Source organism: Homalodisca vitripennis, chromosome 1 (genome assembly GCF_021130785.1).
Source record: "Homalodisca vitripennis isolate AUS2020 chromosome 1, UT_GWSS_2.1, whole genome shotgun sequence".
NCBI lineage: Eukaryota > Metazoa > Arthropoda > Insecta > Hemiptera > Cicadellidae > Homalodisca > Homalodisca vitripennis.
In genome coordinates, this window is record NC_060207.1 from 114,577,745 (window position 1) to 114,603,159 (window position 25,415).

The 25,415-nt window shown below is 33.2% G+C and overlaps 1 protein-coding gene across 6 annotated transcripts in view; it reads right to left on the bottom strand.

The window, feature by feature from the left end:
* LOC124369695 (E3 ubiquitin-protein ligase MYCBP2) overlaps positions 1–25,104 on the bottom strand; it is a 663,749-nt gene extending 638,645 nt beyond the window's left edge. For all 6 annotated transcript variants that reach the window (XM_046827769.1, XM_046827783.1, XM_046827763.1 and 3 more), the window contains exons 1-15: positions 24,772–25,104; positions 19,735–19,804; positions 19,002–19,244; positions 16,291–16,444; positions 13,272–13,474; positions 11,607–11,742; positions 10,010–10,182; positions 9,018–9,167; positions 8,206–8,424; positions 7,083–7,287; positions 5,750–5,917; positions 3,714–3,866; positions 2,309–2,516; positions 1,283–1,440; positions 859–1,071 (exon numbers count right to left, since the gene is read on the bottom strand). In XM_046827769.1, coding sequence (XP_046683725.1) covers positions 859–1,071; positions 1,283–1,440; positions 2,309–2,516; positions 3,714–3,866; positions 5,750–5,917; positions 7,083–7,287; positions 8,206–8,424; positions 9,018–9,167; positions 10,010–10,182; positions 11,607–11,742; positions 13,272–13,474; positions 16,291–16,444; positions 19,002–19,244; positions 19,735–19,804; positions 24,772–24,884 — 2,566 coding nt within the window. In that variant the 5' untranslated portion in view covers positions 24,885–25,104. The remainder of the gene's footprint in view (positions 1–858; positions 1,072–1,282; positions 1,441–2,308; positions 2,517–3,713; positions 3,867–5,749; positions 5,918–7,082; positions 7,288–8,205; positions 8,425–9,017; positions 9,168–10,009; positions 10,183–11,606; positions 11,743–13,271; positions 13,475–16,290; positions 16,445–19,001; positions 19,245–19,734; positions 19,805–24,771) is intronic.
* Between the last annotated feature and the right edge of the window lie 311 nt (positions 25,105–25,415).

The window sequence follows — 25,415 nt, forward strand, 5'->3', positions numbered from 1 at the left end:
TTAACAAATTTAGTAATAAATTGTACTTAATATTCACTAGGAGCTTACTAATCAAAAAATATTTTATATCGACTTGGATGCCTTATTGATAATTTAAATATTAATAATCTGGAATATTAATATCTACAATCCAAGTCGTTATAACATAGTACAGCCAAAACATGTTTTAGCAATCGGTAATTTAAGTACTGCTGATCAGCTGTGTCCGGGAATGAAAGCAAAAGTTTCGAGGCAACACATGTACATGAATATAGAAAATATAAACTTCAAGCAAATTATTATAAAAGTACTACAATTACTTGTTAAGTTTATTATATATTTATGCTTTGCATACACAAAGTGCAATAAAAACATGTTCTAATAATTAGTAATTTGCATGATGCCAATCAGGAATTAATTTGTAAAGCGACAAATTTTGGTAATTCAGAACAAAATTTTTATTAAAAATAAAGTGAATTTAACATTTGGTTTTGACATATCACTATCCTTCAGTGTCTCATAGGAACTACATAGTCTTTAAAATATCTTAATCAGTAATTATAGGGGGAAAAAATGAAAACCCTCAGTTTTCTTATAATGTTTCATGCTTGTACCACCGGTGTAGGTTGTATAGGGGGTAAAAACATTATAACGAGGTTTCACTGTAATACTATTCACATCATATACCAACTTTTTTAGCACACAGACTTTTATAAGGTCTTGTAATAAATACAAATAAATAATAAAGTAGAATTTTTTTTAAAAAGAAAGAACAATAAGAAAAGCAGGAACGTTGTTGAAAGTAAACCTCATTACCAACAAACTTCCTCCTTTGATATTTTAAGGGATGACTATCGCAGAAACGATGACAGTACATACCAACAAGTGCGGGAGCCGTAGCAGGTACAGGGGTACGGAATGGTATAGGGGGCTTGGTGACTGCTGGGGGAGGTTGGATACTGGGACCAGGACGGTTGTTGGCCCCCTTCAGCTTGAGTCCGTTGTGCTTGGAGCCCAGCTTGCCTCTCTGTCGCAGCTTGCGCTCCTCCAGTCTGCGCTGCAAGTGATCTTGCAGTCTTGCTCCATGACGACCTATAAACACAGTTATATGACTCATCCAAGACACACCGTAACACTGTTCAAACATCAGCAACATACATAAAAATTAATATCTTAATCTCAAAAGACTAATATTTAATTTGTTAACCAACACACTGAGACAATTTTGGTACCAACGAATTATAAATTTAAAATATGGACTAAATCGTTCTTTTTGAAGGTTGTGGAAATGTGAGTGACTCACCGCCAAATATGAGATCCAGTCTCATCATGCCGGCTATGTCCCCGGCTCCACTAGGGCCAAGTATAGCCAGCTCGGAGTTGTCTACATTCTCCTTGGCGCAAATCCGGCAACAGCCACACTCTGCACATCCAGAGTCACCTTCTCCGCAGCCACACTCTCTTCACAACCAGAACCACAGGTTACATCAAAGTGAACACTAATATCTTTACACACGATTACTTGCTTTAATGTCAGTGGGGAATAGTTGCACAATGCACACTTTGGTATGTTACTGTATAAATAAGTTTGGTCAGTGAGAATAACCTTAAAAAACATGAATAAAATTACCAGTAAGACAACGTTTAAAAAATTAATTTAGGTATGACCAAGGTCAATCATATAGTAGCCCTGTAATACTAACCATCTTTACACAAGGATTTAATTCACTTTTGGCTGGTTTATGACCATCTAGTACAACCTTCACCAAGTATAGCAAACACCAACGTATCACTTACATTTAGGCAACTCTATGGATGTCCAAGAGAGGCATGTCACTAACTGTTATTGTCAAAATAATAGGAAAAGGGATAAATTGATCAATAGGTAGTTTACTATGCAAATGGTAATATTATAATGAATACAGTACCCTTAGTATTCAAGTTATTAGCAAGCTTCAACAGACAATCTCTTGCATGCTTTGAATGGAAAATACTAACAAATAAAGCCTCCTCTACTTCCAAGGTATCATCACTGAAATAGTGTCCACTATACTTCCTCTTGGTGGCTGTCCTCTTAGAAGCGGCCCCAATCACCTCCCTGTACACATTCTGAAAATCCTGTCATTCTGGAAACTACACAGAAGTCTGTATATCTTATTTGATTGAGTGCAGTGAGAAGTTTTCTCAGCTTCTTGTCCTAGATAAAAATATACTGACCACAACATCCATAAAATTAAGACAATAATTTTTACTACAAAAGTTTGGTGCATTTGGAACAATCAGGTATTTGTCCCTTGTGTCTTCCCTGTGAAAGGTTCAGGATACTCACTGTCCAGGATTGCGGTCAGGTCTCATACTGCTCAGACAGCTGATACTGTAGCCTGTGCACTCTCGACACACAGTGCACACCATACACAGGTCATGCTTCCACTTGTGTTGTCCTGGTGCACACATCACCTCTTGAGTGTCCTCCCACTCTCCCTCTTCCTCCTCCCCTCCTTCCTCCTCTACTGTAGTCTCCATGGCGACCACTGTGGCTGCACACCACACACAATATAATCATATCGAAATTATCTACTTAAACAAATAATCTAACTATTCATCGACATACAAAATTGGATATTTAACACAACATGCTTGAAATTTGGTAGATTGGTGCACCTTTAGAGTTTAAATATCTAAACCGTTCAGTTTTAGGGTAGATATTTAGTAATGAAACTGCCTAAATTTTTTTATTAGAAAAACATGATATGACTTACATTTGTTATAAAAACCCATATACATTGGAAAAATATGTTCAAGAACAAGAATATTTGTTGTGCTGAGCTACAAGTAGCATTACAACGTCAACAATCAGTATAACTAGCAGAAAGGTATACAAATAACAGTAAATAAAATTTAACAAGCTAAATCAACACTAAAAAACCCTGAAAATTTCAGGAACATTTGAACTGGTATGAATACAAAAATGTATTATGCATAAAATTTAAATTCTACAAATTTATAGCACGATTATAATATTTATGTCTTCAATGACAATAGGGATGTAACATTATTAGTCATCACTGAGTGAGAAAGAGAGAGAGGAAGAAACTTAAATAAGATATTCTATTTGATTTTCAATTCACTTGTGCTTTGTGAAGCACATGAAATGTATTAATGGGTGTGATAACATTGTTTGAATACAGATTCTTTGAGCTTGAACTTCAAGCACGTCAATCTAATATTCTGTAGTAATGCTTTAAATAAATTTATCCAGCTTGTAAATAGCCATGAATATCGATTAAGATATTTACATTCTAGAGAATACAAAAAAAATTATTATAAAGAAAATTACATTTTTGGGTTAGTTGGAGGAATGGTTAAAAAATAATTGTTTTCACTATGACAACTATTGGCCTATTTTATCAGAAAAAAAATTAATTCCTTTCAAATTATACTAATGGTTCCTTTCAATAATGACAATATATTTATTTTTATTAGTGAATACTATTGTAACTTTTGGCAACTTTTTAGTAAAATTTCTAATAAATTTTACTACAACTATAATGTTTAAATATTCACTTGCCATTCAATATATGTTTATATCCTCCCCCTCCAAAAAAGTATAATTAGATTTTAGTGCTCAATACTTAATCTGAAATGTTTATGTTTAGCCTACATACACACAATCTCTACACAAACAAGTGATGAAATGGCAGATTCAAGAGAGAGATTATTGTATTAGTACAAACCCTCTTTCACTTGGGAGACAAACTCACGACCACACTGTCCCTTGTTATTAATCCCGAACGTGTAGACACAGCCCTTGTTGGTCAGCGCTACAGCATGTGCCTTGCCGAGAGCAACTTGAGCCACATGTACTTCCTTCAAATCTTTCACCAGGCCTACAAAATACACATTTTTCATGTTATACACTCCAAAATCTTACATATTAAGTACGAAACTAACCTTATAAATAAAAATGAATTGTTAAATGTGTTGCTAAGCTCTAATATTGATAACGGCTAGACCAATTTGGCTAACTCTGTTTTTGAAATATTTGTTTCAGTCCAAGGAAGGTTTATAGGTCAACACATTTTTTCGGATAATTTTAGAATTTGAAAAAATAAGTAAAATATTCAGTTTTACAACTAAAATTTACATGACACTGAACAACTGTTGACACTATCGGCTGAAGTAAGTTCGTCAAAGAGGTTGAAATATTTGTTTACGTCTAAGTTTTAGGAAATATTAGGTATACTGTGCTTGATCTGTAGTTTAATGCATATAACAAAGAAAATGTTACTATCCATTACTCCAGATTGTGCCAGTGACGAATTTAAACGAACTTTGCAAGGTATTTATAATGGGTTGGTTTCCTTCACATTGTAAACAGAGGAATGGACACTAAAATGCTTCAACAAAATATTGTTTCCCAGGCCACAGTCCGAAAAACAACAAAACTTCTATAACACAAAGTCAATTATTTTGAAATGTTGCATGAACTTAGTAGGGATTTCTCTCTTATACCGGGGTAAATAGATGCTTTTTGATATTAGTAGATTTCACAGTAAAATATGTATGTATATTTTCTTTATCAGCACAAGGCAAACTCAATAAAGGCACTGAAAATATCTTAGACCTAAAGTAAATTACAAAACCAGAAGTACATGTCTTTTGACCCAAATGGGTTTCCAAGACCTACGTACATATATATTTTCTTGATCTGAGCAATAACGCAAATGCAAAACAAATGTGACACCGTAAATATAGTAGACAGTGAATTTAAACAACCCGGAAGTAGGTGCTTTTTGACCAAAGAAAGCTTCTCAGTTCTACATACAGGTATATTCATACACTGTCTTCATCGGAAAAGACAAACTCTACTATGGCACTAGACATATATTACACCGGAACTAGATTACTAGGGTTGGATATAAACACTTTTTGACCAAAATATATTCCTAGGCCTAGTTAAATACAATTGATCTGGACAGTAAGGAAAATCACCTGTGGTATCAAAAATATAATTAATTCCAATTATAAATGCTCCTACATGCCAAAAACCTGATACAACAGTCAGTCACAATTTCCCTTAACCTGAACATGTTGATGTATGCATATTAAGGTTATAAAATAACAAAGGTCTCATATTACAGAGTAAGTTTTTTTTAATAAGAACACTATGGACTTTCAGTTAAAAAATTAGGCAACAGCTAGTAAACAATAAAAATAAACCAGTAACCTCACAATATAATAGACTGATACAACAGAGTATCAAAGGACTGACTGCCCTTTGACTTTGGACCCTAAAATCAATAGCATTCTTCCTAGGATCAAGAGGACCCATGTACTAAGTTTCAAGTCTCTAAGAGCTTTCTGTCAAGAGTTATCAAACAGGACAACAGTACAATTTCAAAAAGGCCCTGACAGGACTTTAGTAATTCACTACTATGGTATCTTTTCTCATTTACTGCCATGAATCAAACATCATAAAAATGATAATCGGTAATCTTCGGTTAAAATATCACAACAAACATTATAACAAACAAAAATAATATTGAAAATGCAGATATACCAGATGAAGGCAGACTAGGAACAAAAAGAAATCACTATATAGCAAAATCTGGAACTAAACAATGCACGATAAATCAGAGAACCATGAAAAGAAACAACATACAGTACAAAATGCTGAAATGCATGATGTACATCACAAAAACACCGCCAGATTATCAATTACAATCCTCAATATTAAAAGGTATAAATAAAACAATTCCACCAACTGTACCTGTGTTGATGTCACAGTGTGTGTTGTCCTTTCCATACATGTACAGTTCCCCTTCCTTGGTGACAAGGCCTGTAGTTCCAATGTTACATGCTGCTGCCACCACAAACGATGGCTCTATCTTGGTTATCTTCTTGGGCTTCACAGCTTTCAATTGGCGCCTGGGTTTATCTAGAAGTAAATGGGTTTACATAGGACCTAAATTAAAAATGATTTATAGAAACGCACTGCTTACAGTTTGTTTAAATAACAAAACCTCTTTACTCAGAAATTAAGGTATACTTATCTTGAACAGATAAAGTTGAAAAACGTTATGCCTAATTTTGCTTTTCTATTTATTTCACAATCAGTCAGGGGTGGGATAGTTCTATAAAAAGAGTTACGAACACAATTTGTATATAATTAGTTGTGGAGTTTTAGATTTTTCTATTGAAATGTTGGTTAGTTACACCTTACACTTTCATATGATTAAGAACTAGAGATATGTCAGGCCATTCCAGAACTGGAGTCATTCTGAACGGAATATTACTGGCTAGAACTAGTGTCACTATGTGGTTTCAGTTAAATACTACCAGAACAATAGAGTAAAAACTTCATTGTACGTTCTGGAACGGTTTGATACATCTGAGATTTTATATATTCCAAAATATTAAACAATAACAATATTTAAAAATTAATTATAAACATAACATCTCTTTTTAAGTGGTTTTCGTCCATTATAAATATCTATCTTTATTACAATACCATAAAAGTTCAACTTGGTGAATGCTTATATTTACAAACAACAGTTCAAATTTAAATTTCCAGATAACAATAACAAACTAAAAAATTAAAATAAAAAATTGTTTCTTTGAATCACAACAAGTAATAATATTACTGGAATACTTGAAATACATGACTCTATTGTTATATAGAATACAATATTAAAAATAAACCACTATGGAGAAGTAAACATAAAATAGTAAAATACAAATATGTTTATGCTAATGATTTCTATAAAATTAATATTTTGTATACTTATGAGAGATTAGACATGATAACCACTGTCAATCCGAAATTAACAGTCCCTCTAAGTTCTAAGTCTAAACTGTCTAGTTCAACGAGATATAAAAATACTGTCACCTAGATCGGAACTGGAACATTTATTAGCTGGAAGTTCATTCTACTTAACCATGTCAGAACTTCTCTTCACATTAGGTAAACCATTGCAACGGAACTGAGAATTCTGAATAAAGGAACTATTAGGACTCTTTGGACGCATCAGTACTTAGAAATACGTCAATTTTAAATTATGTGATCATATAAAATATGTGAGTATTCCCACTACACAACTCACTTAGGTCTCCATCCTCGCCCCGCCTAGCAGTCCCAGTAAAGTAGACCGACCCATCATCCCCCACCAGTACAGCGTGCAGCCCCTCATGACCCGCTGCAACTTGAGCTATCCTGGGAGCCTTGGCTACTATCAGCTCCTGCCAGCGCGAGCCTGCATTGCCACCTTGCTTCAGTCCTAAAGCTGATGGCTTCCCGCAATATAGAATCTGCAGAAAATGTTTGTGTCAATACATAACAATCTAAAAGTCAATTTGACTATACATTGTATTTGTGTAATACAACATAAAATCAAGAAGAAATATATTAATTTCTTAAAACAAACTAATTAGTTCATGAACAAATTTACAAATTAAAACTTAGGTTGCGACAACTGTTTTTTTTTTTTTTCTAAAGATTCATGAGCTACACAGATTATTTTGATGGCAGTAAAAAATTATTGGTAGGCAGAAAAGAGTTTGAATCCATAACATTTAGTTTATTTTAATCTAAAGTATTTGAAAAAAAGCAAGTCATTCATTTCAGTTTATTTGTTTACACTCGATCAGCTAGTGGCTCTATGGTGTTTTGTTGTAACTGTTCACTATTTTTTATTTCGTCTAACAAACTATTCATTGAGTTGTTTTACTTGTTATATATAAATTAGAGTTGCGTTTAAGTAGTGTGAGGTAAAAACTTAGCTAAAGATCAATAAATTTAATGGAAATACAGTTGTTTCTGATCACGTGTAATTAAATTTGGTAGCTACTAAAAATAATTTCTTATAGATACAATTAATTATATACATGGTTTGTTTCAAAAGCTCCAATAATTTTATTTTTAAATCAATTCATTAAACATAAAGTTTAAAACCTTTAACATTACTCTTCTCTCGCCCTAATGCACATTTTCCAGTACTACACCCACTCCTTGTAGGCCTGTACGGTTATTAATAATCCACCAATCCTCTAAGGTCCTCTTGTGGATGTTAACTAACAACAGAATCCTTCAGTTTGGAGATGATTGGATTTTGCTATTACTTAATTTTATAGAATTCTGATATTCAGTTTTCAATATTAAGTATTAACTTTACACCAAACGTGGCAACATAGAACATAGTTGTATTATGAAACTATCAGTCTAAATACCTTGCCCGAGGTGGTTCTTAAGAGGCAGAATTCTCTTGCACCATAGATAGACGAAACCTCATCGTCATAGCCAGTGTTGAGGCTGTGTATGTTGCTCTCTTCGTCATATGAAGCAGTACCAAACACATCAAGACATTTTCGGGCCAGCTTGAGTGGTAACTCACTAACAGAGTAGATTGGACTGCCCCCAGGGTTTAGGGTGCGGACCACGAATCCATCCTGAAACAATCAGTCTGCATTAGTTAAGTGATAGAAAACAAGTCAACTATTATTTCAGGAATTCCCTTTATCAAAAACTCAGGATATTACAAAGTCAGGTTGATTATTCAACAGTGCAGAATTAAAAAATTGCAAAATATATTAATCTACAATTATAAAAAGCAGTTTTGCAGACTAAGGCCTAGTAAGCGAGTCATTGAAACAACAGGGACAAGTAGGCCAGGCTTCACTAATCCTCTGGTGCTTTTAAGGCTCCAGAGACAAACTGTAGATCATTTTGTAATTTATTCAGAAAAATTATTTTCTGCCTTGCATTCTTAATAGAAGTAATAAGGATTCAAAATATAAGACATTTGGTATACTTTTGTGGAAGTATAAAACATTTCTCCAATTCTAAAAATAGTAAAAATACTTGAGCCTCAGACATTGAAAGTGGACAACTCATAGAAATTATTTTAATATAGCAATTTACATATTTTGGTTCAAAAAGAATAACACAACAATCTATTAGGTACAACAGAGCTCATACTAAATGTCCTCAACAGGTTAATGTCAAAATTTGTCCAATGACATGTTAGGGATTATAAACTTACATCTCTAGTAGCAGTAACAATCCCAAGCTGGTCACCATCAGAGAACATCATTCCATCCACCTCAATCCTTACTACTTGTTGTACAGTCAGTGAGGTTGTGTCTATAGTCACCAGCTCTCCTTTGTCCAGGCTACGGTAGTACAGCTGACCCTGCAACATAAACACCCCAGACTAGTAAAAAAACTATGAGAACATCTAGTCTATTATTGTACTGTCATGGAGGTTGTATCTGTAGTCTTACGATCACCAGCTCTCACTTGTCCAGGCTACAGTAGTACAGGTGACTTTCAACATAAAATCCCAAATTAGTGAACAAACTATGAGAACATCTAATTCTTGAGATTAGCTGCTCCATGTCACCTTCTGCTCAGTGCAGCATCTGAAATCTGACACTGTCACAGACTTGACTCATGGAAGTTGGAGTTTACGTCCGTCTAAAGAGACCCAAAAATGCTGCTGAAAAAGATGTTCAAAACAAACTCATTACATCGTTTCGACACCAGAGCCATCTAGAGTACAAAAGAGTTCTGTCTGACTTACCCAACAGTGTAATTAGATGGAGAGGTGTTTTCATTGTCTATGCTGGAGCGCTGAGTTTTCTACAAATAACTACATAGCTAAGTTGGAAAGGTTAATCCAATTCAAACAATGAGTTTGGCTCCATTTAAGTTTCATTTAATTTAGTATCTGAAATTAGATACTGTCAACATTTTTTATTAATGATTTAACATGGTCTATTCAGCCTATTTTAAGAGACATAAGTAATTAGAATTTTTGATCAATCAAACTATGTCACTAGTTCCTTCAGGTTAGAGTTATCCAAGTTTCACTGTATTATATTTAAAATTTAAGACCCTACATGAAAATGTTTATGACCAATAACACTAAAATCTTAAACTAATTTAAACAACATATAATTTTCTAAACCATATCAGTTCACTTCATATTGTTCTAGAAACTGACAGACTATAAGCACACAAATATCTACTAACCTGGGCAAACCCTAGCCACCCACGCTTGTCATTGTAGAAGTCAGATTTATATTGGTACACATGGCCTCGGATTGTACCGGAATAGCCTGATCCGAACTTGAACAGTCCACGAGACGAGTGAACATACAGGTACTGTCCATCACTGGCCATCGCCTTGTTGCCACCTTGGCCATCTGAACAACACAAGTGAGGTGTGAGCTCATTTTTGTTACATGTTTTTGGTTACTAGAAATATTTTGGTTTTTTGGAAAATCTCTTTATTTTGTTCTTGATACAAAAACATGTTTAAAAATTAGTATGTAAATGTATCTAGTGTCAATCCTTTACTTATTATCAAGTACAGTACACGTTGTTTCTGACAATGTTATATTGAGTCTCAGTCCCATTCATAGAACCAGTAAGTTAACTCTGTAGTTAACTGTAAATGATGTGGATCAACAAACATTCGATCTGATCTATCGTCTTTGACACAAGATAAATACTGAGCTTTATACATTGCTTAATTAGTATAATTATATATTCTATTATTTAACCACTGACATTTAATTATTCAAGTTTTTAAAGTAGAATGTTTTATTAGGTACTGTTTAAATGAGATAATCCTAGCAGGATTTATAACTTAGCACAAAATTTAAAAGGTTAAACAATTAATATTTAATAATTATTTTCTTGAAGTAGTATTATTTAATGTTTGACTTTACAACAACAACAGTCACAAATGAAATACATGATTATTCTGTTAATAAGTTTACATATTTTTAATTGTCAAAAATTAAAAAAGTTAATACATTATAAAATGTCTACAACTTTTATTTTTTTTTAAATAGCAGTCAATGAACAGCCTATACTTCACGATTTCAACTCTTATCAGTGTTATGGTAGAATATATTATATAATTTATAAACATGTGATCCATATACAAGTATTTAAAAAAACATTCAGGACAGATTTTTATAAAGAGCTCAACTTAAAGCTGACAAATCTGTCAATTTTATCAGGAGCCTATGATCTTAATATTTATTTGATATTTATATAAATATTTTAAAACAATCAATGTGATATTTTGTTATTTAGCAGCCCAGTTTTCGGTAAAAAATAACAGATCTGTTAGTTGACAGCTGGGATGTAAGATAATACTTCTGTCTAGTGATAACCTGAAGAAAATTATCACAATTTTACTAAATGCTTTACATACAGATGTTTTGTCCGAATGTATGAATCCTTTCAAAAACACCTCTAACAATTCTGACAATGTTTGTAGTACTGTCACTATCTGTGGCTCACTATGTGATAACAAAAACCTTATACAGACTAAATGTTAGAAAAATATTGTTTAATATTATAATATATGACTATAGGCATTATGTATTGAATTTTTCTAGAATGTCATTAAACAGTATCTAAAACTTCTAGAATAAAAATTATTAAAGTTATTGTAACTAAAAGAATAGAAAAATGATTGCATTTTTGGCACCACTTCTTTTGTGTACAATTTAAAACTGTGTAAAACGAAACATAAATTGTCAGTATTTAAGAGCAAGTCTCATCACACTTTGAAAGGAAATATATAAATCATGGTACAAACTAAATCACCCACCTCCAGGCAGTTTCAGTTTGAATGAGCTCAGTTTTGCAGTTTTGGGTACACCATGGGTTATCCAGTCTGGTCGCACCACCTTACCCAATAGCACCCCATGAACACTGCGCTGCAGTGCTGCCACCGCAACAGGCAACTACAAAACATAACACAATTGAACCACCTGGCAGGATTCACTCACACTATATATATATAATATGTGGGTGTGTCCACTTCACTATATAAAATGTAAAACATTTGGTGTCTGAAAGTGGTTGATTAAATTTAAATGGTTCATAGGATCGAATTCCTCCTAAGTTTTGGATGGAATGACAATAGACAATATACTTTATTTTCATATTCATCAAGAACAGAGACAGCGTCAAATCTTAAAAAGTATAAGTTAAAACATTTTTTGTTAACTTTTATTAGTAGGTGTTGATGGTCATAAATTCTTCTAGGCTGTATACAGTCTTTTCCCCTAGCCACTTGAACATTTTCCTCTTCAAAACTTGTGGGCCAAGGTTCTTAAGTTCTCCTGGTAGCATGTTGTATAACCTGGCACCTGCATAGGTTGGCTTCTTGGCGAATAGAGCTGATCTGTGGGCTGGCAGATTGAAGTCATTGCCATGTCTTGTTTGGTGTTCATGGATATCACGGTCCCTCAAGCAGTTTTGTCTGATAGCCAGTAATATTACCTCCGTAATGTAAATAGACACCACTGTGAGTATGCACAAGTTTTCTTAAAAGCATCTCTACAGCTTTCTTGAGGATTTAAATCAGCCATGATTCGCACTGCACGCTTCTGCATAACTAGGACTCGCTGAAGGTTGGTGATAGAAGAGCCCCCCCAAAGCACTATTCCATAGCGAACATGTGTCTCGAAAAGCGCAAAGTAAGCGATTCTAGTAGCTTCTGGTGTGCTAATGTGTTTAACTCTCTTTAAAACAAAAAGAACTGTGCTGAGTTTTGAACACATTATGTCTACATGTTGATTCCATGAGAGACGATTGTCAATTGTGACACCCAAATGCTTTGCAGAGAGCACTTGTTCTAGGTCCAGTGGCAAAGATGCATAATCTTTATGTTTTCCCCATATGATGCATTTGGTTTTGGATGCATTGAAAATCAGGTTGTTGTTCAGGCAGTAGTGCTTAGCTCTAGTTATAGATGTGTAGGTGTCAATTTCCAGTGCCTGCACCGACTTGTTGTTTGATCATAATTGTTCCATAAATGTTCCATCATAATTATAACATTCATGCTTTTGTAATACAAGCATATAGTATGTGATACATTTAGAACTATTATTGCATATTAAACTGTTAACAGAACATTTTTTTTTCTTATAGTATAGCATTAAATAGTAGCATTAAATTTTTAGGTAGAATTATATTGTGTGAGAATAAATTTACAATTACCTTTTGCAATAAATTCAGTATCCATGGATTAATTTCATTAAATGACAAAGATTACATTTTAATGAATATTGCATAAACATAATCAAAACAAAGAAACCTTTGTGAGCATGCCTCAAATCTAAAAACCTCAAAATAGTTCTCTACAAATTTGAGCAAAACAAAAGCAGTCTCTACTATTAATGAAAACAAGAAACAAAATAAATAACCACAATATATTCAAATTCAGTCTAAACCTTAGTGAACCAGTACATTTTCCAACTTGACCTACCACTATGTTCTGGGTGGCAAGAATGCGAGGGGACATGAGCAGTGCAGCGGTAGCTGCCAATAGTTTCCCTGTCTCTCCGCGCACCACCACCAGACTGAGCAGGCAAGCACATGCAACTGCTGTGAGATTGGAGCCATCATTGTGTGATGTTGGGGGCTCACCGGATGACGTAGCTAGCTCAAGTAGCAGCTTGAAAAGCGGTTCTGGAACATACAATAAACAAATCCCTCAGTAAACCATATTTTCCAAAACTTGAATAGTATTTTATGTATTTTAATAATGGAAGCCAAAATACATGTACTTTAATTTGATTTCTTATACTTTTAAAATAGAATAAACAATGTTGTAAGTACATGTTATTACCTGAGGCTTTAAACACTAAGATAATCTCTAAGCTACTTTTGATTTATCTCCAAAACATAAAAAAGGTGCAAAACATTTATTTCAAAGTTTTACAAAACTTCATGAAGAAATGTATTACTCAGCCAACTACTCAACTGTAAAATGCTTGTTTTCATGAGATATGGATCATTTCAACTAATTAGTTTTAATAAGGAAGAAATTATTCCTTATTCAAATATTAATTTATTACTCTATACTATTTCATCTCAAATAAATGTTACAAACTAATATATAGTTACTACTACAGCATCCCTCATAAATCATAAATCCCTCAAACCTTGATTAATTTCCAAAAGTTTTGAAGAAATATTTTTCTAATGCAGAGCACAGAATATTTTGGTCTGGAAATAACATTAAACCATCAGTAGCTCCCATAAGGCATTCACAGAAATTGATCACAAATGAGCATACAAGGTCTACTCAAAAAGTAACAGAAGTTTTCATTTTAAGAAAAAAAATGTATTTGTCTATATTAGGCTAATGCTATTACCTTCAAAATAGTCCCCATTAGATAATATATGTGTGCCAGCACTTCTTCCGATCCTTGAAACACTTCTCAAAATCAATATTTGGAATAGCCTTTAGCTCTTCAGCCATGCATTTTTATCAGCCATGCCATTTATGCTTGTAAAAAGATGAGCGTTTAAGGTTTTCTTTATTTTTGGAAATAAAAAAATCACATGAAGCAATGTCTGGAGAATATGGAGGTTGGGGGCATCGTTATAGTACTGTTTTTGGCCAAGAATTCACAAACAAGATTGTCATGGTGCAAAAGCCATGAATTTGTTTTGCCAAAAATACGGGTGGTTTTTCGGATTGCTTCACACAAACGGCGTTGAACTTGCAGGTGGCAAGAATTCATAATGCACTATACCATTAAAATCAAAGAACACAGTGAGCATTACTTTTAAGTTAGACTGCATTTGTCGAGTCTTTTACGGTTTGGGCGATCTAGAATGCCTCCACTGGAATGATTAAGTCTTAGTTTCAACGTCATATGTTTCTTCTCTGCTACTTCACCTGTTATAACATGTTTCAATAATTCTGCATCGTAGTTAAGTTTCTTTGTTCAAAATTAAACAATTTTGGAACAAATTTTGTTATGACACATTTCATAACCAAAGTATTCTAGGCATGATATGCCAACATAATCAGCAATTTCTCTGATCGTAGTATGGCGATCGTTCATAACAATATAGCATAAATTAAGACCCCTTGGATGTCTTGTCTGAAGCACCAATTGGTGTGCAGTTTCACTTTTTGACGTGACAACGTCTTAAATTAGGTTGCGGCTCGGAGTCACTCATGAAAAAGTGTAACGCCCGGTAACGTTACGATGCCCGTCCAGTGGGTCCGCCGCACGGGATCCGCACGGGATAAAGCAGATAACTGTGGGTCCGCCGCACAGGATAAAGCAGATAACTATGTTTATTCGTGAAAATGTGGAGTGCTTAGATTCGTCATTTACAACAACTACAACAATAAAGGTAAATAATTGTACACTGATATTTCATTATCGTAAACTATGATTGATTGATTAATTGTTAGATTGACACAAAAGTTGAGAAACTGAGTTTATAGGTTATGTCATACTATTGACAAATGTTGATAGTGTTAAGTAAATTATTAGTTTAAATCACTCTGCAATCAATCGTAATTCAGTCGATTGAGAAGAAACAGCGCATATTGCTAGTCAAACATTTAAAATAACAAATTATAACCTCTAACCTGTCATAACAGTGCGACCAAACAAACGAACTAAACCGACCAATCACCACGCGCGGAGTTAGAATTTAACTGTGTTTAGCAAGAATTTCAAATTCCAATTTTAGTAAATGTTTTATTCAACTTTACCATTTACAATAACAAATTTTAATTAATTTCAAATTATGTACAATGTTTTAGTAAACAAAATATATTTCTATAGTTAAAATTTGTGCAATTCTTATTTTCATTCAATTCCTTGTTCCTATTGTGCAATTTAATAATATTCATATCAATAAATATTCTACCGAGAAAAAGACATTGTCACGTAAAATCTTCGCCCGTAAAACCGACTTTACAGGCAACCATAATTTTTTTTTTTCAATTTGTTCAAGTTTTCATTGATTGTTGGTGTGCTGGAGTGTCCAAGGCGTTCACCAATTTCAATATCTTCACAGCCTATGAAACGTTTATGCCACTCATAAACCCTTGTTTTACTTGTAGTGAGACTCACCATAGGCCTTTTTTGCCACATAAAATTGATCCAAATTATGTCAACATGATACAAAAATCTTGACAAACAGACCCTCCAAACACACTAAACTTAAAAATGTTCCTTACTTTTGAACACATCTTGTACTTTGATAACAACAATCTTCAATATTTTTACTGATCAGTTAGTTGTTTACATATTGTTCTCAATATTTGATTTTCAAATTAATAGTTTAATTTACTTTGCATGATCGACAGATTTGAATTTATACAATTTTTTTCATAGTGAAAAAGGAACTTACGTTCTATATTTTAATGATATTTGAGAAGATCTTAATCTAACTTTTGTGTATATCCTTTTGGGACATTGAACCACTAATAAGTGGGACATACAGAAAGCTGAGGTAGTATTAGTACTCACCGATGACCTCAGCAGGTTCTGCTTTCAACCCTTCTGGCTGCTGTCCTTGTATTACATCCAGGAGTGCACTGAGAGCCCTTGTGCACAACTCCGGGTACGTATGACGACTCTCCCTGATCAGCTCAAACACACTGCGTAGCCCCACGCCAACAATCTAATACAAATAGTCACAGGATTGTTAAACTCCCTGATATACACTCAAACATGTTTATAAATATACTTGCAACCTAACTGAAAATATTTACAAAGCATATGTGCCATAATTTTATTTTGAAACTCTCGTCTTCATATTTTACATCTTGAGGATTAAAAAAAAAACTTATTTTCATAAAGGCAGACATTTACTTTAAAATACATAATTTAGCTTACAAACAGATGGCAGGCTGTAGACCCAGTGCATGTTTTGCACTGACACTTGTCTTAGGTACCCAATAAAGGGTTTTGCTGCTTGAAACATGTGACTTTTGAGGGAAATAGCTCGTAGTTCTGGGACCAATTATTATTGCATTATCTAAGCACACAAATCGGTTTTTATTGAGAGGCTAAAACATATGTTTACATTTAAATTTTAGAACAGTGCTTTATCAGTAGTGATGCAAGCAGCAAAGATAAAGTAAATTTATTTTAATCCAGATTGCACCAGTACCGAATTAAAAACATCTCGTGCCTTGTAAATACTATTTAAACACTTTTACTAAACCATCCGTAATGAACAAAGCTGTGACTGTTTTTACATAAGGTATTTGAAGTTGATGGGCTAACCCCAGAAAAGAACACCAACATGTGTTATTTACTATTTTCTGGACTACAGTCCAAAAACAAGAAGACTTCTATATCGCAAAACATTATAAACAATTATTTTTAAATTTGCATGAACTAAATAAAGATTAGTTTCTTATAATGAAAGCATATGCTATTTGTAACTAATAGGCTTCCCAGCTCTACGTATGTTATGTTTATTTTTTTCATCAAAACAATATAAACTCAACTATGGCACTGGAAGCATAGTAGATCGATAGTAGATTACAAGAGCTGGTAATACATGCTTTTTACCGAATTAGGTTTCCGAGAGCTACATGCGTATATTGTTTTATGTGGACAAAGCAAACAACTGTGATACCGTAAGTGAAACTAAACGGCCGGAAAAGTGTATACCTTTTAACCATGGTAGGCTTTTCAAGTCCTACGTATGTATATCTTTTTTCAGGGTGATAACAAGGCAAACCCTACTATGGTACTGCAAATATAATAGACCGGAGGTAAACAAGGGAAAGGGTTTTGGAAGTAAACGCTTTTTGACTAAAGTATGTTTCTGAGACCCATGTATTTGTATTTACTTCAACAGGTTAACAAGGCAGGCTAAGCTGTGGCATCGGATATATAATTAATTCCAACCAGAAATGTTCCTATAAGTGCAAAACGTGATATAAGAGTCAGGTTAAACTCTGATCTTCTTAACTATGAACACTGAAAACATATGCATGCCTATTTGTGTTTGAACATTTTCATAGGGCTCCATCATATTACATTATAAGTGCTTTTACTAAGTAGTTGGCCTATAAGGGCTTAGTTTTTGAAAATTGTGTGTGAATGTTTTCTGATGGTTATAAAACTATTATTATTCATGTATAGGTTTAAAGGTATGTGTCAAGTTAGGAAGCATATGATCCAAGAAAAAATTATCGTTTGATAAATTTTAACCATTCGGATAACCTCCAGTTACTAGAGCTAAATCAGCATCTGACAATAGATTTTTTCTTCGGAAAAACGTTTTAAAAAGTTCAAGAAAATTCAAGTTGTGTGCTTATACAATACAAATCGGTTCTCAACTCGGACTATAGATTTCTGGTACCTGTATTTTTGGAAATGTATTTAGGAACATATTCATACAACATTTGATGTGTCAAAGCTTTAAACCATAACCTGCCAGAAAGGTAGATAGTGTTTTATATGAAAATATTAAGCACTATTTGATAGTGTATATTATCTAGTAGTTTTTGATACAGTTGTATTCCAATCTTTGATAGCAGTAATATTTTTATCTCCCACTATGGACCAAGTTGATCACATGACATCTATTTCAGTGCAATAACAACAAATATTTTAAAGATTCTTTAGTGAGGAACAGGATTTGATGGTAGAATGAGAAGTGAGTAGTAAAGTCTTGTTTTACTTTTATTATACAAAACAATTGGAATATTTTATAATACCTTTCAGTTGGCAATGTGACTAACGCCATATCAATTTGCATTTTTATCTTATCTAAATTAATTGAATTTTTATTATACATCAATAAAGTTATGAACACATGTCCTAAAGTATTAAACAATTATAAGTTTAAATGTGCTAAACAAAGACCATAGTTTTTTTATTTTAAAATAACTTTAGCTGTATGCACTAAAAATTGTAATTCCTTCTTGAGTTCTTGAGTCAGATTGGCTTCTGAATGCCTCCTAATCACCTCACAAATGAAGGAGCTCTTAACACCATACTCTGTAGTAATAAAATTAAGGGTGTTTCCAATTGGTAGAGACCTCATTTAGAGAAAGGATAAATTACCACTATGACACAATCACATTGAGCTAATCTTTCAATTTGATACTAATGATACTATCCTTGCAAATAATTTAAGGTACTCGTTTTAACGTTAGATTAGTTCATGTTTTTATCATATTAAATGCTATACAAATTATAATCAGCAGAAAATTAACCTTAGGTATGCGAGCAGGAGCATTCAGCTCCTTATCAACGTCTCCTTCGTCGTCATCAGTGTCGGAATCTGCAGCCACATAAGTAGCAGGAGAGCTTCCACTGGACTGCAGATAGATCTCACAAGCCTCCTTCATCCAGCACTCGAGCACTGCCATGCGCACCGTTGCAAACACTGCAAAGCTTGAAGCGTTGCCAGGCAGTTCCACCTCTGGAGGACTCGACACATCTCCCAAAGCTTCCACCTGAACATTGTGTTACCAGGATAATCTTATAAGGTTCAACAATTAAGTACCAGTGCAATACACTTATAACTACAAACTACATACAATAGCCTATTCCTACCACCTCTTCTTTTAACTTAGTTAACAATACTTTATTTTATTTTTATTAGCGAGTAAAATGGAAATGAGGAACTTCAAACAGTGTTTTGCTTAAATCAAAATGATAAGGCTTTTCAAACTTTAATATATACATTCTCATAATTTCTCTTTTATAATCATTATTTCAATTACATGTAAACTTTTACTCCACTATAAAACTTTTAACTATGTTACTAATGTGTTCAATATAAATTCAAACTATCTTGGTATGAAAATAAAATTAATGTAGGCTACTTAATAGCTTTTAAAACAAGTTATTTTCAGAACAAGCAGATTTGTTTTTACATAGATGTAGTTCTTGTATTTAGTACAATTAACACACAAGGCTATGTCCTAGATATGTTCAGTTTACCTTGGTTTTCTTCTTGTCTTTCCCTTTTTGAGGTTTTCCTTTTTTGGTTTTCTTCCATTCTGATTTTTTCCTAAGAAAAATAAATGAAATTTAGAAACATAAAATACAAAATATGTTATAAAGTTAGCCCTAGCTAGTATAACAAACAGATATTAAGGTAAAATACTTACATACAATACTTCCGAACTACAAGCAGAGAGACAGTTAGGTTTGCCCTATTAGTACAAATAATCACTATAGGTTCTTTTTCCTTCCAGAAACTGATAGTATACTACTTAAACCAATGCATCATGAAAATATCATGAGTTTCAAACTACATCTAGTTTATTAAGCCAACCATTTTGAGACATGGCATACCTCTGTAAATAATAAAAAAGAGAAATTAAAATCATCACGAATAAGGCCTGTAAACTGATATATGGCAAAAGTAAAAAAAATGGTAAAGATGAGGAATGTATTTTCACCAGGCAAAGTTAGGGCGAAGAAGCTCCACTATGACACAACCTGAGTACCAACAGCTTCAAGGTGACTTCCGAACCACCACCAATGGCCGGGTAGGTGGACTGCTTGCAAGGACAGGATTGCTCAGCAGTCACCAATCCAAGTAGCAGCCATGCTTGACTTGGTTTTCTTGCAATAATCATCGTATCCGCTAAACTACATCATTGGTACAGATTTTCTGTACCTTTAAACAAGGTGGAAAGATTGTGCTGAAGCACTTTCCTGATGAAGCGACCAAGATTTTATGGTCAACTAATGAATAAGGCCTAAATCTATGCTGCATTGCACAATGTTGGCAACATAGAACCTCTTAGTAGTTTAGTAGTACCCTTTTTCTAAGTAGTCTGCTCCTCATTAATGGTAGTGTGTAATCACTGTACAGTCAGCATGACCTTGGATTTTCTTCGTACTTAAGGTGCTTTTTTCGGATGATGACGGTGATTCTATGGGAGGATCACAGTTGGGTTACACCCATAAATCCACAATTTATCAACTGTTATGACTGATTTGAGAAAATTAGATAATGATCAGAGCTTTCTAACATGTTCTGAGCAATTTTAAGCTGCAACTGTTTTTTTTCTGCTGATAAGTTCTTTGAAATTGTTTTTGCAATTGCTCTGTGCATGGACAAATCTTCTGTTAAAATCAACCAGTATGTCACTACTGATGCTTACGGTACCTATATTTCTAACTTAAAGAGAGTAATATATAGATACCATATCACCAAAAAACAAACTTGATTGATTACTTTATCATTTTTACCAACAGCTTGTCTTTCATATAGACATTCACTATCCACTGAAGTGCAGCCATCCTTACATTGTTGAGCAATTTTTCTTTTTCTGTGTCATACACAGCCTCCGAAGACCTGCTGAATTTTTCAAACATGGTTTCAACTTGTAAATCGTTAAGTTTTTGACAAAATCTGATTTAATATTGATGTTCCTTATGTTCAATCATAGTGTTACGAGTACTCAGTGTGAGATTTGCAAATATTAATAGGCCTATCTACAATTATCACCGCCTTGTGTCATCGGCTATACAATGTTTTTGTCATTGATATTAATATTGATTGTGTAGTATCTACTATTCAATAGCTAATTTTATGTCCTACAATGTATTGTGTGAATACAATAATTAATCTAACTGAACATTACAACTGACATTTTTTAATTCCGATTGAGTGTCATCAAAACATACTGAGTACATCGAAATCCTATGAAATTCAATTATAAAACATATATAGGGTGTTTTTAAACTCTTGTTTGATTCTTTATGTTACTTCATTATTGGTACCCAAACAAAAGTAATAGCATACAATCATGTCTTTACAAATAATTTAGTTTTGAAATGGTTGCCTTATTCAATAATTGTTACAATAATTTATTGATTTTTAGTCAATATTTATGACGACAATTTTGTGAAGAGTATGATGTCATTTTTTTAAACTCGTCCTGCCTTCTGTGTTTTGTGCATCACATGTTTTAGTGGTACATCTGACTTTGGTGGGTTTATCCCCCCAATGTGTTCAATTATTTACTTTTTATATCCTTAAACTAATGTGTCAGAATTTAACAAATGAAGAAAATGGCAGATTCCAGCCCTCAAACAATGTTTCTGTGTCTGTATCACCTAAACCAGATGAAAAATGTCCATAATCCTGCTATGCCTCCAAATCATATCACCAAAGATGAACATTGAACAGAGAGTATGTATACTTGTTGTTTAACTGAACATATGTTTAGTGAATGTTGTATGATTAGAAAATAACAGATCACAAAGTCCCCAAAACAAGGTTCAACAGAGTTTGCATTGAATATCAAACATTGCGATAGAATTGCTTGCACTAATTGTGCCTTTCAGTATAACATAATGATCTCCTAAGTTATGGTCACAAAACAAGAAAAATATCTTGTTACTACTACATTTGTGGAATACATCTCATACTAGCTGCATTTAACAAATCAGTTTAATGTTTTAAATTATATTTCTAAAAACAAGATGTAATTACATTTTCATACTTAACTAAAAATATAGTATTTAAGAACTTTGCAATCACAATACTAGCTAATCAAGTGGAAACCCACGAATCAAGAAGACAGTGGATTCTATTCCATTGCTTGATTTCCGTGAATTCTCTGCTCCTGATTCAGAGGTGTTTGTGTGATCTGCTCAGTTTTGATTGCAACATTATTTTAATATTTCTTATAGTTAAGCAACAGACTCAAAATATTCAGGTTTTTAGAGGTTTACTTTGAAACATGTTGGGTTTAATGTCAAATATGTACAGGAAAAAAGCATTCAAATAAGGGAAGAGTGATCCTAACAAAGTGAAACAAGAGATGTAACACAGTTATATTGATGTCTGCTAGATTGTATTATTATCTATAACAATAAACTTAGCGTATTTTACAATGGTTCAAATTTAGATAAAATTCTCAAAAGCTTCTACAAATATCCCACAAATTCCATTGTATTTTCATCTTGAGAATGACTCAGCTTCTTTCAATTCCTGATAATAAAATGATTTAGTCTATTATTTTACTGAGCTATATACAATAATATTAGTAATACTATTGTATTTTACATTGTCTGCTCAAAGTAGAAATTCACTGATATATTATTGGATTGGTAGTTGGATGAGCTTTAGTGAAGACTATCACTCGAGGGAATAGAACAACTTTGTTTCTACGTGTATGTCGGTTCTCACAATATCTCGAATATGAAATTACCTATAGACTTGGAAGTTTGCAAGAAGCATTATTAGCTAGATCGAGTTCAATGATGGTGAATGTCACTCCACGGCATTTGGCTAAGCATGAAGGAACATTTTTACATTGTTCTTAACCATGAGAACAATGAGAGAATTGTAGAATAAATAAATTTGTAAGTAAAACGAGTACAATTATATGACATTTTAGCATATGTGAGATAGTAATACATTATCCTAATGAAATTTGTGACGTCAGTGTACTGTTGACTCATCTAACTTTGACAGCAGTGAGACAGTCAGAATCTAATGTACTAGTACTTACTGCCAGGTTGTCTGGCCTAGATATTATATCACTTCACCCAGGTCGCATGTGCTACATTGAAATTAACATAGGTGTCATTCCCCACTTCTGTGAAATCTTGCTTGCCTATTATTGCTACTAACTTAAATTGTCAGTTCTAACTTAAATATAGGACAGTTACATAAGAGTAGGCTTACGTTCAGTATAAACAATTGGCAGTTCAATGCGATGTACCATTAAGGTTTTGCATTAGAGAAGTGGAAATTAATTCATACTTACTGGGATGTGTATGTCTGAACTCTCACCTAAATTCATAGCCTAATAGGTTTGAGATTTTTAATTTAAGGTAGCCTAAACATTAAAAGATTAATTTTTTCCCCAATTTGTAAAATCATTTGTCTTGAATTTTACACTGACTACCAAAGTATTTAACCTTTAGATATAGGCTGTGATATTTTTGACACTGGGAACAAAAACGTGTGCCTATAAAAGTTGTTACCGTAATAGAATTTAAGTCAAAAGTTTTCAACTCTTGATGGAATTACGAAGTTATTACTTTCTACATTCTGTTTCTTATGTAAAGTAAAAATACTTTTATAACACTCTGAATAAATTAAGCACAGTAAATCTATTGTATACAACTGCAGGGTCCATGGATTTCTTTTTTATGCAAGTTATTCAAATGAATGTCTGTTCATTCATCCCTGACACTGTTTATACTTACAAGGCAAGTTTTATCTGACAAGTTAGCCTGATTCAAAAACCAGTTTATAACATTTAAGCATATTCCAGATAAAAAACCTCGTTGAATATTTGGATATAATTCTAGTGCTAGCCTAATAATAGACTAGAGTTTAATGGTTGAAGTGTTTTATAAAACATGATTATATGACTACTTTCAGACTTACGTACAAATGCCTCTATTCTGAATCAGTTGTAGAGCAGGTATAACACTAGAGCCTAAGTTATATAAACAATTCAGACATTAGCCTGATTTTAAAATTAAGGATAGGTGTTTGCTGAGATAGTTAACTTAGATTCAAATATATTGATGTTTTAAAAGTAAGTAAACAAGAGCTTACTATTCCAGTGTAGGATGTAGGCCGAGGGCCTATGTTTACTTGCTCTTACTTACTTGCTTCAGACATCAGATTTAAATTGATACATGAATACTATGAGAAAATCCATGTGGTAGTGTAAACTCATGATGGTAAACACCAATGTGATAGTAAGCCCATGTGGTGATGAAAACCCATGTGATTATGGATACCCATGTAATGGGCATAAATAGGGCATAATAACTAAAAACACAAATTTATGATTTATCACCAAGAAAAATATAACAATTAGATTTCAGTATTTCATTGTATTTGACAAATTCGAGGCTTAATGAGAATTCTGATGTACATGTTTGAAAAAATCAATAAATATCGTACATAACCTCAAAATTAATTAAAATTGTACTAATAACCTGAAACCGAATAAATAGAGCAACACTTTGCTTTTTACTGATTATACTCACTTCTGCTGATCGGGTACACCTTTGAAAAGCTCGTGAAAATATTTTCCAATAGAGTCTGGCTCCGGAAACATTGTATTCTCTCTCTGAGAGTTTCTTAAGAATTGCCCAAGCATATAACCCAATGGTAAACCTAAAGGGATGTATGCTATCTCATGACAATGCAAGTTTATTGCATAGATTATACCTTGAAGCACATGCGATTACAACCAAACAATAATTTGTTGCAAATAATAAACAAATATACAAATAACTCAAACACACGAACAACGAACGCGACACGAACAAAACGCGTCTCCTAATTCTTCGAACTGAACCAGAAGCCAAACAAAACATTAGCACGCTGAATTTGTTTCTGCCAGCTGACTTCAATATTTTGTAATAATAAAGTCTAAAAACAGGTCAAAAGAGATAAGCATAGAGAATTATTGAGTGATAGTGAATCATCTTACATGCTAGAATTAAAAACTACGTTAACTTGACGGTTTTATTGAAATATAGTTAAACAGTGCTTAACGTTTAATTAAATGTATAACACATTTAAGCACCACAAATCTATAACAATAATACAGTACATAACTAAAAGAACTAATAGCAAAGTAATATTGCAATATAAGTAAGGAATAATAAAAAGAAAAAATTTAACA